The sequence below is a fragment of the Ictalurus punctatus genome, unplaced genomic scaffold (genome assembly GCF_001660625.3).
Source record: "Ictalurus punctatus breed USDA103 unplaced genomic scaffold, Coco_2.0 Super-Scaffold_100046, whole genome shotgun sequence".
Lineage (NCBI taxonomy): Eukaryota > Metazoa > Chordata > Actinopteri > Siluriformes > Ictaluridae > Ictalurus > Ictalurus punctatus.
In genome coordinates, this window is record NW_026521087.1 from 4,049,073 (window position 1) to 4,065,987 (window position 16,915).

At 40.9% G+C, this 16,915-nt stretch overlaps 1 protein-coding gene and 2 non-coding genes across 3 annotated transcripts; 2 read left to right on the forward strand and 1 right to left on the reverse strand.

Annotated features, from left to right (window-relative positions):
- Positions 1 to 340: 340 nt before the first annotated feature.
- Positions 341 to 422, forward strand: trnal-uag (transfer RNA leucine (anticodon UAG)). The gene has a single exon. It is a non-coding gene; the product is annotated as a tRNA-Leu (tRNA).
- A 2,520-nt stretch (positions 423 to 2,942) lies between these two features.
- On the reverse strand, positions 2,943 to 3,013 carry trnag-gcc (transfer RNA glycine (anticodon GCC)). Its single transcript has one exon. It is a non-coding gene; the product is annotated as a tRNA-Gly (tRNA).
- A 4,617-nt stretch (positions 3,014 to 7,630) lies between these two features.
- On the forward strand, positions 7,631 to 9,565 carry LOC108261280 (E3 ubiquitin-protein ligase UBR2-like). The gene is made up of 3 exons (XM_053678779.1): positions 7,631 to 7,910; positions 8,003 to 8,096; positions 9,006 to 9,565. The coding sequence occupies exons 1-3, from the start codon at positions 7,781 to 7,783 to the stop codon at positions 9,181 to 9,183; spliced, it is 402 nt and encodes a 133-aa protein (XP_053534754.1). The 5' UTR covers positions 7,631 to 7,780; the 3' UTR covers positions 9,184 to 9,565.
- The last annotated feature ends 7,350 nt before the right edge of the window (positions 9,566 to 16,915 follow it).

Genomic DNA, 16,915 nt, shown 5'->3' on the forward strand with positions numbered 1-16,915 from the left:
GGTAATGAAGATGTATAGAAAGTTCTAAAGGGTTCACAAACCTTCAAGCACCACTGTAAGTGGGATGTAAAGCCATAGCAGAAGAGCTTTTCCGCAAACACTACCGATGTGACCGTGGACCATGGGGTCTTAAGCCTAGACGAATCGTGTCCAAAAGACCACGCTTTAGCTCTGTCTTCAGCTGGAAATGGTTAGATGTCTCCGGCAGAGCTGGTTAAGCGAAAGACACTTGAGTCTCACAACAGCCCATTTGTCGCACCCATGCCAGATTTCTTGTTGTCCGGCAGAATGACCCGGTCACCTTCTTACCATGAACGGGTTTACCACCACGTCAGCCTGGGGTAGTGTGGCCGAGTGGTCCAAGGCGCTGAATTTAGGTTCCAGTCTCTTTGGGGGTGTGGGTTCAAATCCCACCGCTGTCAGGGTACTTAGCTGCAAGTAGTTATGCTCAACTTTCCTTAACTTCTCCAGTTAATTCTCAGTGGTAGTCCTTATCACTACGGATGCAATATATTTTTCGCCACATGTTGATTCCATGGTGCTGTTCCGAAGCTTGGTGTTTTCTTTTTTTTTGCTTTTTTTTTTTTTTGAAGATCTACATTTTGAATTGCCTCCGCTACCGCGTAAACCAGTTAATACTTTATTGGCTTTATTTTTTCGGCTTTCATCTCTTTTTGTTTATTTCTTTTTATTTGTTTTAAGTCTTTTGGTAACAAGTGAGCAGATCACAGTTATGTTAGATTAGGTTAGGAATATATTAGAGTAGATGTGTATCTTTTCAATAGTTGTATATTTAAATTTTGGGTCATTGATCTTTTACTCTAATATGAAACCTGTCAAGTTATTTTAAAAGAATCAGTTACCATAATTTTACTTTACAAAACATAATGCATAACTAAGTAAATTCTTTTTATATATTTATTTATGTTAATTGTTCATATCTATGGGTACTATTCAGGCCATCAGCATGAAGAAAAAAAAAATCCCTGGGAGAATCAACGTGTCCTTCAGGAGAGGCCCATCAGGTGATTTACTTCGGGACTCATCTGAAGAGGCAAGAAGCATTAAAGACAATCCTTCATTGCAAGAGAAGTCAACACCTCAAAGAGAAGATGTGGTCAGGAACAATACAGCCTCCCACTCCGTTCAATCCAACAGCTAGTGGTGTTCCTGAAGACGTACCTCTGACACAGGCAGCAGTTGAGAAGACACCAAAAAAACAAATTAGATCCTGTTTAGCTTGTGGTCAGCCAAAATCTCGTTACATGGGTGATGGCTCCTCTGTACATTTCTTTTAGCAGGCTGGTGATGTTAAATTCTTCTACTGCTCCAGGAAAGTCTTTGAGGCATACTCTGCAGAGGGCCTTCTGGTCATCTGTGCAGGTTCTGACACCAGCCACTAAAACAAGGACCCAATAGTCCTCATATCCACCCTGGTTTCCCTGGAGCGGCAGGCAAATACATTTACTGTCCTTCTAAAGTGCTCTCCCTGTGTCAAGTACAGGGAATGAATGCAGAGACGACATGGGCAGAGTTTCAGCAGTCCTCATTCTATGAGGCTGAGAGGCAGAGGTGGATTGTTGAAAAGAGAAAATAACTTTGTTGTGAAACACAGAATTTATGGTCTGTGCATGGCATGTCTGATTGCAAGCCAAGCACAAGGTTGGATTTTGGTAAATAGTTACAAATCCTGTGTAATACTGTTGACCATGAATCTCATTCTACGTTTTCTCTTTCTTTCTCTCTCTCTCTCTCTCTCTCTCTCTCTCTCTCTCTCTCTCTACCATTGTGGAATTGTGTATAGACAACATTGTATTTAAAAAAACAAAACAAAATTGTCCTCTGTATTTGTAAATATGTTTTATCTAGCTTGTATTTGTAAATGCTTTAAAATATTAGTCCTTATTTGGAATACATTTTCAATAACTTACACACTCTGTCAAAATTAAAATAACTATCTAAATAATATATGCAAACTGTTAATTTCACATTCTTCTTTAACAGTTAATTTTACACACTGAAAGAGTGTCGGAATAGTAAATGTTGACAATGCCGCTTTTAAAAAATTACATAGATACAATATGTAACAGATAATATAATATAAATATTTGAACGGATGTTTTTATGTTAGGTTCGTCCGACCCTCCTCCTGGATTTTCCTCGCTTTCTATTGGCTAGTCAGTGCTCTACACCTACGTGTGACTGGCCCCCGTGTGGCAGGTGAGAATTCTACCACTGAACCACCAATGTTAAAAATCCATGGACTTCGCAGTGTGATTTAAAGCTGAGTATTGTGCTGCATCAGCAATTTGGTTTAAAATTCTAAAGGAGAATCTCTTCCATATTTCAGCAGCATGGAGTTTGTCCATTACCCTAGTTTTGGGCGGAATTGATAAGGCTTGTGAAGTGCTTTGGGTGAAGGCTCAAGCAACACAAACGTCTCCAAAACTCAGTTGTGCATTGGCCTGGAATCTAACCCGGACTTCACAGAGGACGCTTTCCAGGTAAGTATTGTGCTGACTCAGCAATTTGGTTTCAAAATTGACAAGGAGCATCCTAAGGCTCTTGTATATTTGAGCAACATGGACTGTGTCTGCTACCCTTTTTTTGGACAGAATTGATAAGGCTTGTAGAGTTCTTTGGGTGAAGGCTCAATATTCAAAACTCAGCCGTGAGTGGCCGGGAATCGAACCCCGGCCTCACGCGTGGTCGGTCAGAATTTGACCACTGAACCACCAATGCTTATCTTAAAGGATTAAGGACAATGCAGAGTGTGCTTTTCATTAAGTATTGTTCTGATTAAACAGTTTGGTTTCAAAATAGAAAAGGAGCATCCTAAGTCTCTTGTATATTTCAGCAGCATGGAGTTGGTCTAGTTTGGGCAGAAATGATAAGGCTTGTAATGTTCTTTTGGTGAAGGCTTAACTTTCAAAACTCACTTCTGCATTGGCCGGGAATTGGACCCGGGCCTCCCGCGTGGCAGGCGAGAATTCTACCACTGAACCACCAATGCTTAGTTTAAATTACTAAAGACTTCGCAGAGTGTGCTGTTCAGGTAAGTATTGTGCTGCTTCAGCAATTTGGTTTCAGATTTGAAAAGGAGAATCCTAAGTCTCTTCCTTATTTCAGCAGCAGTCACACACTATATTTCCAGATACTGTATAATATTATAATATCTCCTCTCTGCTCAACACGCATGTAATACAGTCTACATACCGTAGAGCAGTGTTTTTCAACCACTGTGCCGTGGCACACTAGTGTGTCATGAAAGATTGTCAGGCATGCCGTGAGAAATTGTCCAATTTCACTTAGTCTTAAAATTCTTTTTTATTAAAATTTATTCATTATTATCTGCAAATAATAAGCCATTGTTGAGTGTCTGTGCTGTAATATAGTGACTGGCAGAGTAATGTAATATTCGTCCCTGTGGCAGCAGGTAATTGCCTCCTACCTTCTTAGAGACAAGAGAATTAGTGACGCATGCGACAGTTCGTGGTGACAGTGATGGAGAAGTTTTTAAAAAGGAAAAATGCAAACTCCGAACTGGGCCCTAGACAAGATTGTGACCCAGGTGAAGGGCCTAGTATGAGTGGTGGTAAAAAGAAAGCAAAGACGGTGAGCTCGAGGCAATACAGCGAAAGTTATCTTTTGTTAGGATTTACTTTCACCAGCGATGAGATGACCCCGACTCCATTATGCTTGGTGTGTGGCGAGAAGCAGTCCAATAGCGCCATGGTGCCAAGCAAGCTTAAACGCTATCTCCAAGCGAAACACCCGTTGCTTCAAAACAAGCCGATGGACTATCTTGTTTGCCTGCGTGAAAACACCGAAACAGGCAACATTAATGAGAAAAACCACAAAGGTAAATTAGAAAGCCCTCAAAGCTAGTTGCTGCACTTGTAGCTAAATGAAAAAAGTCCCACACTGTGGCAGAGACGTTAATACTACCTGCCCGCAAACACACTGTCAACGAGATGCTCGGCCCTGACGCGGTTAAAGACATATCTAAACTCCCGCTGTCAGATAACACAATCGCCAGACGTACTGATGACATGTCTACAGACATCGAAAGCCATGTTTTGGAAAAGATACGTATCAGTAGGAAATTTGCGTTGTAACTTGATGAGTCTACGGATATTCTCAACTCTTGGCCAATGTGCGTTTTGTGGATGGAGATGCCATTAGAGAAAACTTCCTATTTTGTAAGGCACTGCCAGAAAAAACAACAGGAGAGGAAATTTTTTGGGTCACATCAGAATATCTTGAGCAGGGAGGACTTACATGGGAAAATTGCACAAGTGTTTGCACTGATGGAGCTGCAGCCATGGTCGGGCTTAGTTAGCAGAGTGAAGGAAAGAAACCCAGATCTTATTGTTACACACTGTTTTCTGCACCGTGAGGCCTTCGTTGCAAAGACTTTACCAGCAGAACTAGTTCCTGTGTTGGATGATGTTGTGCGCATAGGGAACTTTGTAAAGACACGACCTTTGAAAAGGTATATTTGCATCTTTGCGTGAGGAAATGTGAGCGGAGCATAAAGCCTTATTGTTCCATACGGAGGTCCGATGGTTGTAGCGTGACAAGTTGCTGGCCCGTGTGTATGAGCTGCGGGAGGAACTTAAAGTGTTTCTGACAAACGAGAGGTCTGATTACTCAAATCTGTTTGCAAGTGATGAGTGGTGTGCAAAGCTGGCATACCTGGCAGATATATTTCATCATCTGAATGAACCGAACACACGGATGCAAGGCCGAAATGAGAACCTGCTTACAAGCATGGATAAAATAAATGGATTCCATTTAAAGGTGCACCTCTGGCAACAACATGTGCAAAGTGCCAACCTTGAGATGTTCCCACTCACAGAGGAACGGCACGATCACCCTGCTGCACTGTGCGAGGTAATAGGTAAACATCTGAAAACTCTTGAGGAGAAGTTGTCATTTTATTTCTCTTCAGCCTCCACTGAATGCCTTGACTGCTATTGGAAAGGACATAACTTTACAGGAGCAGGAGGAACTAACTGAACTGAAACAAGATCGTGGTTTAAAGCTAAGATTTGCTGAACTTCCTTTGGACAGTTTTTGGTTGACTGCTCCCAAGGAGTTCCCCATTCCGGCCAACAAAGTTTTGACATTGACATTTGACATAGCTCAAAAAAGACTGAAAAACACTGCGTTACACTACACAATTTAAGAAGCTACACTTACTTCTGCTTCCATTGTAACACTTTTCAGTTTTGGAGCAACAACAACAACAACAACAAAAGTGTTGGAACAAAATAAATCTTATTTTCCATTCCAGGTTGCAGGTATTCGCGGGTGCAATGCAACACCGTTCCACACACAAATAACTATTTTGAATGTTTAAGGGACTAAAATCAGAAAGCGCCACCAGCATATCTGACAAAGATGACTCATGAACCAATTCTTTAATCACTAGCTGAAAACGACGTATTGAATTTACACAAACGTCAAATAACAAATACAAAATTCTACTTTCTCATGAATATGGTATAGTGCACTGCTTAATCAGCAGTTTTTCTTAGAAAGACAAGATATTTAAATTGAATGAATTTAATGAAACCACACATCAAGCTGTCTTTTCGAACAGAACATTAAATTTAGCATTAGCTCCCAGTTCCAGAACAACACCACCGATGGACTCTGCATGGTCAGATGGGAGAACTATGCAATAATAAATTTTATTTGTCGCCGCCTTTCATAACACTCAAGGATACCTTACAAGAAAGACAACATACAGATATAGCCGCAAGCGGTGATTATCGGGATCCAAGCACAAACTGCTTGTGTACAGTTATACGATTGACCATGTCTCTTTTCAAATATAATACAAGTCTTTAAGTGTCTCTACATGGAAGTGTTATTCTATGTACTATATTACAATATACAAATAATACTGTCTTCATTTTAATTGGACAGCAATACATTCAGTCATGTCTAGCAACTTAACAAATGTTTTCAGTATTTAGGATATATAAAAATGAAGGTATTTTGAAGATCACAGATTTCTTTTGCAAACGGATTAGGCTTAGATGGTTTTAGACTTTATTAAACTTTATGAAACTATAATGAATTTTATGCATAGTGGACCAATTGAACTATTTATACTGAGATTTTAAACTATGAGACCTGAAAGGATTTGTTATCATGTGGCTCCCTCTGGTGGACAACATTAGTGTTATGCCTTCTTCTCTCATTCTCATTGATTTAAATGGCTGATATTTAAAAAATTGTTGTTGGCGCTCAGAGCATCAGAAATCCATGAAACATGACATGCTTACTCAATGTCTTGTTGTCCATGTATACCACATTTTGTGAAGTTTGAATATTGTGTTTAGAAGGCCAATTAGTCATTATGGGCCACACCCAGAATCAGCCTGTATCTCAGATAAAACTGTTACAAAGCGGTTTTGCTGCTGATCATCTATAGGTGGCCCTAGGGGTGTTTTGATGTGGCTTATTGTGCGTATTACTTAAAAGCTGTATGTCAACATGAATATTTAAATGACATGTAAGGATTTCTTACTACACAAACTGAACTTCCATGCACTGTGATGTATGCATTTTATTTCCCATATAGTGAAAACTGTCAGGACACCTGCACCAGGCAGAACATGTACATATAAAGGCCATGGTGTAGGCCAAGGCTGATGATGTATTGTAGTATGTACTTTGAAGAGAAACAGGCAAATTAAATGTTAGTAAAATTGTAATGCATCTTCAGCATTTAATGGTATGGTCTGTGTGTGTATACTTTTTAGTGCACAAATGTGTTCTATTGAACATCTGCTTAGTTTTGCAAGACTTTGTGTGTGCATGTAGTTCTAACTGCACTGCTGTATCGTTTTCTTGTAAAAGTATTTTCCTAAATTATGTATCTTTTTCTACACAGATGGTGGTTAGCATTAAAACGATGCGTGAGTGCACAGCTGCTGCACCTCCCTGTGAAGGAACAGGGCACTGTCACAAGGAGGTCACACTTTGAGCAACTTTCTATTCCACAGACATATTAACCATTACCCTTTAAAGTGTTGAAGAGCTTAAATCTACGTGTGTGTGTGTGTGTGTGTGTGTGTGTGTGTGTGTGTGTGTGTGTGTGTGTTGCAGACTGTGTGGGACAAAGACAAAGCATAGAGAAAAAGGAAAGCTGAACTGTGCTGGAAAAAGACCATGGCTCAAACATTTCAGAGTCATTTTATCAATAAGTACATAGATCTGCTCACGCAGGATTCAGAGGATCTGGACGCCTCAGCCTCTACATCAGCAGAGCATAGGTACCTAAGCATGCTCGTAGTGACGCAGCGTTCTTAATAAGTCAACTTGTATTGTATTCTCAATATCCAGTCAGTACATTTATGTCAGTAAATGCATACATCAACACTTCCTTGACTTTGCTGAGCAGTTGTCTGTTCTTTGTCTTAAAAGTTCTTGCATATAATGGTGGTCTTCTCATAACATAAGTAAATTCCCATCCTTAAACTCCTTTATCTTGCACATTCATTTAGAGCATTTTCTGTTGGGGTAAATGAGTAGAGAGGATCCTAGGCCATTTTTAGCAATTTCCTGGTGATTAAAAAAAGATTAACCCATTTATTCAACATTGATTATTTTAACAAATTCAGAGGGACCTTAACATAAAATTAAGGTTATAGTGTACTTGTAACCATCCGTCTCTGCTTGGTACAGCCCCGGTTCATGTGACGGTGCTCTGGTGTGTGTGGGACCTCGTCGTTGGCGTGCCAGAGGAGGAGAGAGGAGGCAGATGGAGATGTGTATCCTGTGTCACGAGGTGCAGGAGATCCTACCTGATGGCACCGCCATGGTGCTCGCTGCCTTTGTCCAACGCTCTACGGTCATGTCCAAGAACCGCAAAAGACCCCCTCACAATCCAGGTAAGGTTATGGTTTACAGTGTGCAAGTCAAGTAATTGGATAGGTTTGAGTAGCCAGTGTGCTTATTTCTGGAGGATACATGTGTGTTACAGAGAGCTATGATCCCCTCTTCATGCACCCTGACCTGTCCTTTGGTACCCATACCTGCAGCTGTGGCCACATCATGCACTCTCACTGCTGGCAGAGGTGAGGAGTTGGGCAAAATGTTACTTCTAGACAGCCTTCTACTTAATCCCAAATAAAAAGTTTTGCTGCTTTCAAATGTTTGTGGATATAGGCAATAGATCAGCAGCTAACAGTAAATAGTTTGTCTAGAAAATATGACCTTTATATGAACAATTAAAAATAAATTAGCTAGTATTAATCAATCAGTCGGAATGTTTTGTGACCGAAAAGTCAAAAACCTAATCTGTGATGTACAGGAAAGTCTTCATGGATGTGTGGTGATCGATAAGATGTAGATAGAAATTGGATGTGTTTGGCTTAAATATGCGATCTGCAGATTTTTTTTTTGACCCAATACAGTGAGCTGATCATCGACACAAAGCATGAAACAAAGCTGGCTATGTGCACTTGACTGTTTTTCACTGTCTTAGATCAAGCCAGTGTTACTTTCAAAGTCTGTAAACTTATTGTGCCTCATGGGGAAGCAAAGAACGTTAACCGGATCTGACCTTAGGAGTAAGTGCAGTGAGTATCAAAAGCTAAAGAAATCAGGTGATGGAACTTGTTACGCTTGGTAATCAGCAATGCTCGGTTGTTGAGGACGTCAGATTCTGCTATGTGTTGTGCGCTTCCCAATCAAAAATACTTTTCATATGTTCCCGTTCTTCAATGGAGGGGAGCGCTGTCCAACAGTTTACACTCCTGAAGAATGTTACCTCGGATAGCTTTACAAGCAGTATATGGTGTTCCCACGTCAATCCTACATCCATGTCAAGCTTAACAGCTCAGTGGATCCGTTTGCTTGTCACTGCTTAATAGATCTGACCAGTTCGGTCATTTCTGTGATTGCATGGTACATATAAAGCTCATGGAAATTTGACAGGTTGTCAAATAATGGTCTCTTAATCTTCGAGTTATTTTCTCTTACAGATACTTTGAGACACTCCAGAGTCAGGATGCGCGGTGGCTGCATGAGCAAACCAGTTACGATGTAGAGAATGGGGAGTACTTGTGTCCACTCTGTAAGTGTCGCAGTAACACTGTCATTCCTCTCCTGCCCCTCACTGAGACCACCTGCAGGTACTCGCATACAAACTTGTGCTTGTGATTATTCTAAGTGGAGTTGCTCTGAATCCGGACCGCTTAATATTTTAACCATTGCATTGGCGAATTAGTTGTAGTGGCTCTGTAACCAATGCAAACTTGCCTATGAAATGCCATGGAAGGGTACAGAATGACACTGTAACAGTGCATACCCCATTCCATTATTCCTCTTATTTATTTATATATTTTATAGCAAGGGAATTGATATCGGGCGCACGGTGGCTTAGTGTTTAGCACGTTCGCCTCACACCGCCAGGGTCGGGGTTCGATTCCCGCGGCTCTGTGTGTGTGGAGTTTGCATGTTCTTCCCGTGCTGCGGGGGTTTCCTTCAGATACCCCGGTTTACCCGGTACCCTGGTATCTCCCCCAGTCCAAAGGCATGCATGGTAGGCTGATTGGCGTGTCCGTAGTGTATGAATGGGTGTATGAATGGGTGTGTGAATATGTGTGTGATTGTGTGCCCTGCGATGGACTGGCACCCTGTCCAGGGTGTACCCCGCCTTGTGCTCGATGCTCCCTTTGATAGGCTCCAGCTTCCCCATGACCCGGAAAAGGAGTAAGCGGTTGAAGATGGATGGATGGGACTTGATATCTGTAGATGAATTGCATGTCTTGCCATGTTGAGATCAGAGTATAGAATTTCTGCTTATGTAAGATGGCTAATCCACTGCTGTTGCAAGATATTTAGTCACACTGACTCAGTTTATTACAGTAAATTTGCCAGTTGTCCCATTGAGTTTGACATTTTCTCTGGTTAAATAGTAAAATGCATGCATGTTTGTAGTTACAGCAATAGTGAGCAGCCAGGTCTGGCTCATTGGCTGAATACAACGTATACAAGCAGATCAGAGCCTTGCACTCTGCTCAAAAGAGAGCCAAGCCAACAAGTGAGTCTCATCATATATAGCGTGTGTGCTCCTTATTTGTGTGTGTATGCGTGCACATGCAGTCATATTGTGGTGTTTGTCTTTTAGATGCTGGTGAGACAGAGACTGTGGAGGACTCTCCTCCTCCTGAGAGTTTCAGGCTGGACCACACACCAGAGTAAGCATACCCACGGTTTCCTTTCACAACTGCGTATCTGAGCGTGTCTTTAACACTGATCTGTGATGTGTTTTGATAGCAACCCTTATTCAAGCTCCATAAGGGAGATGCTGATGACATTTGGGACCGCCACTTATAAAGTTGGCCTTAAGGTGCACCCTAATGAGCAGGACCCCCGTGTGCCTATCATGTGCTGGGGCAGCTGTTCTTGCACCATCCAGTCTATAGGTCAGTCTGCACCCATTTCTTACAGACTAAGAATTCATATATAAGATTTGCAATATTCACTGACCTGTGTTAATGGGTAGTTAGTAAAAATGTTTTACTTTTTGGTAAAGAACATTATGATATGCATTTGTTGTTTTTCTGTGCTTGTATTTTGTACAGAGAGATTATTGGTAGATGAGGAGAAGCCTTTGTTTGAAAGTTTACCCTGTAGACAGGTATGACAACCCAACTTATTGTCATATCTCAGCCCAGCCAGGACTCGGTTTCCCGAGAAGCAACACAGTATTCTACTGTGTTTATTCGATAAGTGACTTTGGCCTTTGCATACGTCCCCGACCACGATTTCTGTCTTACCCCGTTTGTTTTGTTTGCATGATCGCCTGACCCTCGCTTGCTTCTTGACTATGGACTGTGTTCACCCCTCTGGATTATTCTGCCTGAACCTGCCGCCCGCTTCTGCTTCTGTATTCCCCACGGTACGTGACACTTATCATGCCAGAATGAATTCTTCTTTCGAGGGATGTGTGAAGATGTAATAAATTCTGTATCAGAGGTATTGTTAGTGCTGTTAAAATACTCCACTAAGCACTGTTTGCTTGCAGGATGTAGTAGTTAATTGTACACTAGAATAAATTCTTCCGATGATTGATTTGATTTGCTTTTCACTTGTAATTCTAAATATAAAAGCTTTATATATATATATATATATATATATATATATATATATATATATATATATATATATATATATATATATATATATATATATATATATATATATATATATATATATATAAACTGATATAAATGAAAATAGACTGCATCTGTCAAATCATTACTCAAGCTTCTGAGCATCATTCGCACTCTAAAGATATCTAGAAGATTGCTCAGTTATGTTCGGGGTTCATTTTGGTAGCATTACTAAATATTCTGAATCACAAATATCTGCAGGTATTATGTTATCCTTCCTCAGTTCTAATTCCTTCTATATCCTGTGATATTTATCCATATTTTGTATCCTAAATAATAAAAAATAGAAGTGTCATGAAACGTGCCCTTGTTTAGGAGACTATTTGAGTTCCCTGGCTCGGTTTGGCTCTGCATGCTGGACTGTCTCCTCTCACTCCTCTGTGCAAAATCACTTCATGCGACTGTTGGCAGGTATATTTATTTCATTATTTATTTATTTTTCTCTCACTTGTAGTTTTTTAGTTCTTTAACTCTCTGTGTCTGTGCGCGTGCTCCGTGCAGCACTTGTTCTTGCTCCCCAGATGGAAAGTTCCCCCTGCATTCTGGATGTGGACATGTTCCACTTAGTGGTGAGCTGAAAAGCTTGTTAAATGATACTTTAGGCACTATTAAATGTATATTAGCATCAGATTAGAGTAACATTGTTGTCCAGAATCTAAACCTGTCTGTCTAACAGGTCAGTGTATGTGGTTTCTTTGGCTGTAGTCTCTGAATCATGTGTTGTGTTTGTATGTCGGGGGAGTCTGGTGCTGTCCTATTCAGCATTGTACTGCTTAGACTCCTCAGGGCTTAGTGCAGATACTGCACACCTGCATCTCTTCCACTTGGTCATTGTTGCTCACCTGGTCCAGATCATCCTCACCTCTGTGCCAGGTTAGAGCATATTCTACTTACATCTGGGTAACAACAGATCTTGTGAAAAATTTCATTATGGATTTATATGAAGTCTGTATGGCGTTAGGAGCAGCCGTAGTCCCAGCAGTCTGGAATTAGAGAAGATTTGAGCTCCATCCAGAGGCAGAAAGAATCTGGATCTCTAGTATCTCCATAAATTCGTGTGGGGCTCGGCGAAAGGAGAGAGGGAGAAAAAAGATTATGACTGCGAAGTAGTAGAACAGAATCTAGTCAGGGTAGGCTTGAGTAAACAAATACGTTTTAAGCCTAGACTTAAACACTGAGACTGTGTCTGAGTCCCGAACACTAATAGGAAGACTGTTCCATAACTGTGGGGCTCTATAAGAGAAAGCTCTTCCCCCTGCTGTAGCCTTCACTATTCGAGGTACCGTCAGATAGCCTGCATCTTTTGATCTAAGTAGGCGTGGCGGATCATATAAAACCAAAAGGTCGCTTAGATATTGTGGCGCAAGACCGTTTAGTGCTTTATAGGTTAATAAAAGTATTTTATAGTTAATGTGAGATTTTACTGGGAGCCAATGCAGTATTGATAATATCGGTGTGATATGGTCGTATCTTGTAGTTCTAGTTAGGACTCTAGCAGGTGCATTCTGGACTAACTGGAGCTTATTTATATTCCTACTGGAACATCCAGACAGTAAGGCATTACAGTAATCTAATCTAGAGGTGACGAATGCATGAACTAGTATTTCCGCATCATGTAGTGACAATATGTTTCTTATTTTAGAAATATTTCTGAGATGAAAGAAGGCTATCCTAGTAATATTATCTACATGAGCATCAAATGATAGGCTGGAGTCAATAATCACTCCAAAGTCTTTAACTGCTGCACATGATGAAACAGAAAGACCATCCAGAGTAACCATGTGATCAGAAAGATTACTTCTAGACGTGGGCCTAATAAAAGTATTTGTTTTATCAGAATTAAGTAAAAGGAAGTTAGTTAACATCCATCGTCTAATGTCCTTTACACAATCCTCAACTTTACTAAGCTTATGTCTGTCCTCTGGCTTCGCTGAAACATACAACTGTGTATCATCAGCATAACAGTGGAAGCTAATTCCATGTTTACGAATAATTTGTCCTAAGGGTAGCTTATATAAAGTAAAGAGCAGTGGGCCTAAAACAGAACCCTGTGGAACTCCAAAAGTAACCTCAGTACGCATGGAGAAATCGCCATTTACATCTACGAACTGATAAAGATCGGTCAGATAAGACCTGAGCCAGGAGAGGACTGTTCCCTTAATACCAACATTTTCTAATCTATCAAGGAGAATAGTGTGATCTATAGTATCAAAAGCTGCACTATGGTCGAGTAACACAAGCAGCGAGACACAACCCTGATCAGAGGTCAGTAGAAGGTCATTTACTAATTTAACTAACACTGTCTCTGTGCTATGATGAGGTCTAAATCGTGACTGATACATTTCATGAATGTTATTCCTATCCAAGTACGAGCATAGCTGCTGTCTACATTTTCTAAAATCTTAGAGATGAAGGGGAGATTTGATATTGGTCTATAGCTGGACAATTGAGACGGGTCAAGATCAGGTTTTAATAATAATAATAATAATAACTGCTAATTTAAGTGATTTAGGTACATAGCCAGTGCTTAGGGAAGAGTTGATTATATTTAAAAGTGGTTCAATTACTCCTGGACAAATCTGTTTAAAGAAACATGTAGGTACGGGATCTAGTATGCAAGTTGATGAATTGGCTGAAGAGATTAATGTAGCGAATTTGGTCTCTCTAAGTGGAGCAAAACACTCTAAACATTGATCTGATATTGCTACATTGTCATGTAATGGGTTTGTTACAGTACTGTCTGGTTTTAGTTTAATGGCCTGTATTTCACGTCTAATATTTTCAGCCTTATCAATGAAAAATGTCATGAAATCTTCACTGCTATGTAATTGTTTCTCTCTGTAGTGGTTTTATTCCTAGTTAATTTTGCTACTGTGTTGAAAAGGAATCTAGAATTGTTTTTGTTGTCTTTTATTAAGGTGGAGAAATAGATTTTTCTAGCATCGCCAAGAGATTTCCTATATTTCAGTAGGCTCTCCTTCCATGCTGTTTGAAATATCACCAGTTTGGTTTGACGCCGTTTACGTTCTAATTGCCGAGTTGTCTGTTTTAAGGTTCGCGTTTGATCGTTATACCAGGGTGCTAATTTTTTCTCTCTAATTATTTTCCTTTTGAGTGGAGCCACTCTATCTAGCATGTAGCGGAGTGTTGACTCCAAGCTTTCAGTTGCCTGATTGAGTTCTATCGGATCTGGCGGTGATCCAAATCTAACTGATGTCTGTGCAAGGTTATTGATGAAGCTCGGTGCAGTAGCTGATGTGAAAGTACGTTTTACGCGGTAGCGAGAAGAGGTGGAAATATTATGATCAATACGTATTATGAACGAGATAAGATAATGGTCTGAGACAACTTCAGACTGCGGAAAAATGATAATATTTTCTATACATAGTCCGTATGTTAGTATGAGGTCAAGAGTGTGACCACCATTATGAGTAGGCCCGATTGCGTTCTGATTAATCCCTACTGAATCTAAGATGGACACAACCGCTGTTCTCAGAGGGTCTTCTGGGTTATCAAAGTGAATATTAAAGTCTCTGACGATTAATGCTTTATCTACAGACACAACCAGGTTTGAGACAAAGTCTGCAAATTCACTAAGAAATTCAGTATATGGCCCTGGGGGCCTGTAAATAATAGAGGAATTTACTTATGTAGCCACAAAAAAAAACTTTATACTGGTATAAAGAATTTCAAAAGAATTAAATTTATGCTTAGGTTTTTACTATAGATGAGACCAACACCTCCTCCTCTACCAGTTGAATGAGGCTGATGTACATAACTGTATCCAGGAGGACTGGCGTCATTTAATGCTATGTACTCGTTTGGTTTAATCCGAATTTCCGTTAAACACATTAAATTACATTCCTGATCAGTAATGATTTTGTTAACAATAAGAGCCTTAGACGCAAGAGATCTAATGTTTAATAGTCCTAGTTTCAGATTAAAGGTGCTGGATGTGCATTCAGTATGATTTAATTTTAGGTTAATTAGGTTACGAAGACAGATTTTCTGAGATTTTCTATATATTTATATAGCTCGGGGAACAGACACAGTCTCTATAGTATGTATTACCGGGCCCGGATTTTTAATTGAACATTGATTATATTGAATGTCGTTATTGTTGGAAGATGTGCTTATGGTAGACAGTCACTTGGAGTGTAGCGCCTTGGAGATGTTGTCAGACAGCAGTTCCGCTCTGAGGCTGCTGGGGTGCAGGCCATCAGGACGAAACAACCTAGGACGCTCCCAGAACAGATTCCAGTTATTGACAAACATCAGATTCTGCTCATTACACCAAGAGACTAACCAAACATTTAAAGCTAGAAGTCTAGTGAACTTTCCTGCTCCACGTCTGTATGTGGGAAGAGGTCCAGAGACGATGATCTTTGCGGTGGGTGATCTGCCTCGTACCGTCTCGATCAGGCTGGAGAAGTGCCTCTTCAGAACCTCCGTCTGCCGCACCTGGTGTCGTTCGTCCCCGCGTGCAGCACAACCGCTCCAATGCACTCGTCCTTCTTCAGGATTCCAGATACCTGCGCAGCGACATCAAGGACATGAGCACCAGAAAAACAGAGTGTGCACCTTACCTTTAGACGAGGCTACACGGACGTTCCGCACAATGGAGTCCCCGACGATCACAGCGTTAGGTCTGGTCGGAATCTCGAACACCAGAGGTGGCGAGCTCCTCACCTGAGGTCCAGCCCGCGCCTTCCGCCGCTGGTTCACCCAAGGCCCGAGGTGTGTTGGCGACCACGGCTGGGAAAGTCCTAGGTGCACGGTCCCTGCACAGAGAAACACACGGCGTAGAGGGCCTGTGAGTGGAAATAGCACGCTGTGTGCTTACCTTGGATATGTGGGCAGAGGCACAAGATGTTTCCAGCGCAGTTTGTCGCTCCAGCAGCTGGGCCTGCTTGTCGAGTAGGCCGCGGATCTGCTTCTCCACATCCTCCAGTTCCAGCCGCACCATGTGAAGCTCAAGCGAGTCCTCATCTGCACTCAAAACCGGAGAGACAGCAGACATATTTGTTTTTTAAACAAAACAGCGGTAAATGAGAAATAAGGAACGTAAACAAGGCTAGCGGTAGGTGATGCTAGCGGGCTATGGGCTACAAGCTAGTCACGGATGTTTGTAAAAACAGATCAAATTTAGTGACAGCGCAACGTTAGGTATGATTAGGTATGATTTTCTTTCACGGAATTTTTTTTTGGTTTGGGTTTCTGTATATCAGAGTTCATGCCACACGTGTGTGTGTGTGTGTGTGTGTGTGTGTGTGTGTGTGTGTGTGTGTGTGTGTGTGTGTGTGTGAGAGAGAGAGAGAGAGAGAGAGAGAGAGAGAGAGAGAGAGAATGACAGACTGAGACTATGCTCTAATATTGGGTGTGTAGAAAAACTAGTGTATAATTATATATACAATAATTTACTGGCCATTTTTACAGTTGTTTACCGTACAAACTACAGTAAGGGTTAACAGTGTGTATTGAGTGTTAGAAATGAGAGTGCTGAAGTTCAGAATTAAGTCAATATTAGAGAGTGAAGTAGCTAGAAAAATCAGTGGATCAGTGCAAACAGTGGCGGCTCGTCCACAGGGGCAGTGGTGCAGAGTCCCACCATTTATACCAGGTGTTCATCAAATGTTAATATTCATAAAGTCCTCATTCACAACTCCATACAGACAAAAAGAGAGCATTTCCACTGCAAATTATTCAGTTTATCT

What these genes read in the sequence shown, in the direction of transcription:
- LOC108261280 (XM_053678779.1), top strand. Translation starts at nt 7,781, where the DNA reads ATGGAGATGTGTATCCTGTGTCACGAGGTGCAGGAGATCCTACCTGAT. An exon ending in AAGACCCCCTCACAATCCAG is followed by an intron (nt 7,911 to 8,002) that starts GTAAGGTTATGG and finishes TGTGTGTTACAG; the next exon opens with AGAGCTATGATCCCCTCTTC. An exon ending in CACTCTCACTGCTGGCAGAG is followed by an intron (nt 8,097 to 9,005) that starts GTGAGGAGTTGG and finishes TTTCTCTTACAG; the next exon opens with ATACTTTGAGACACTCCAGA.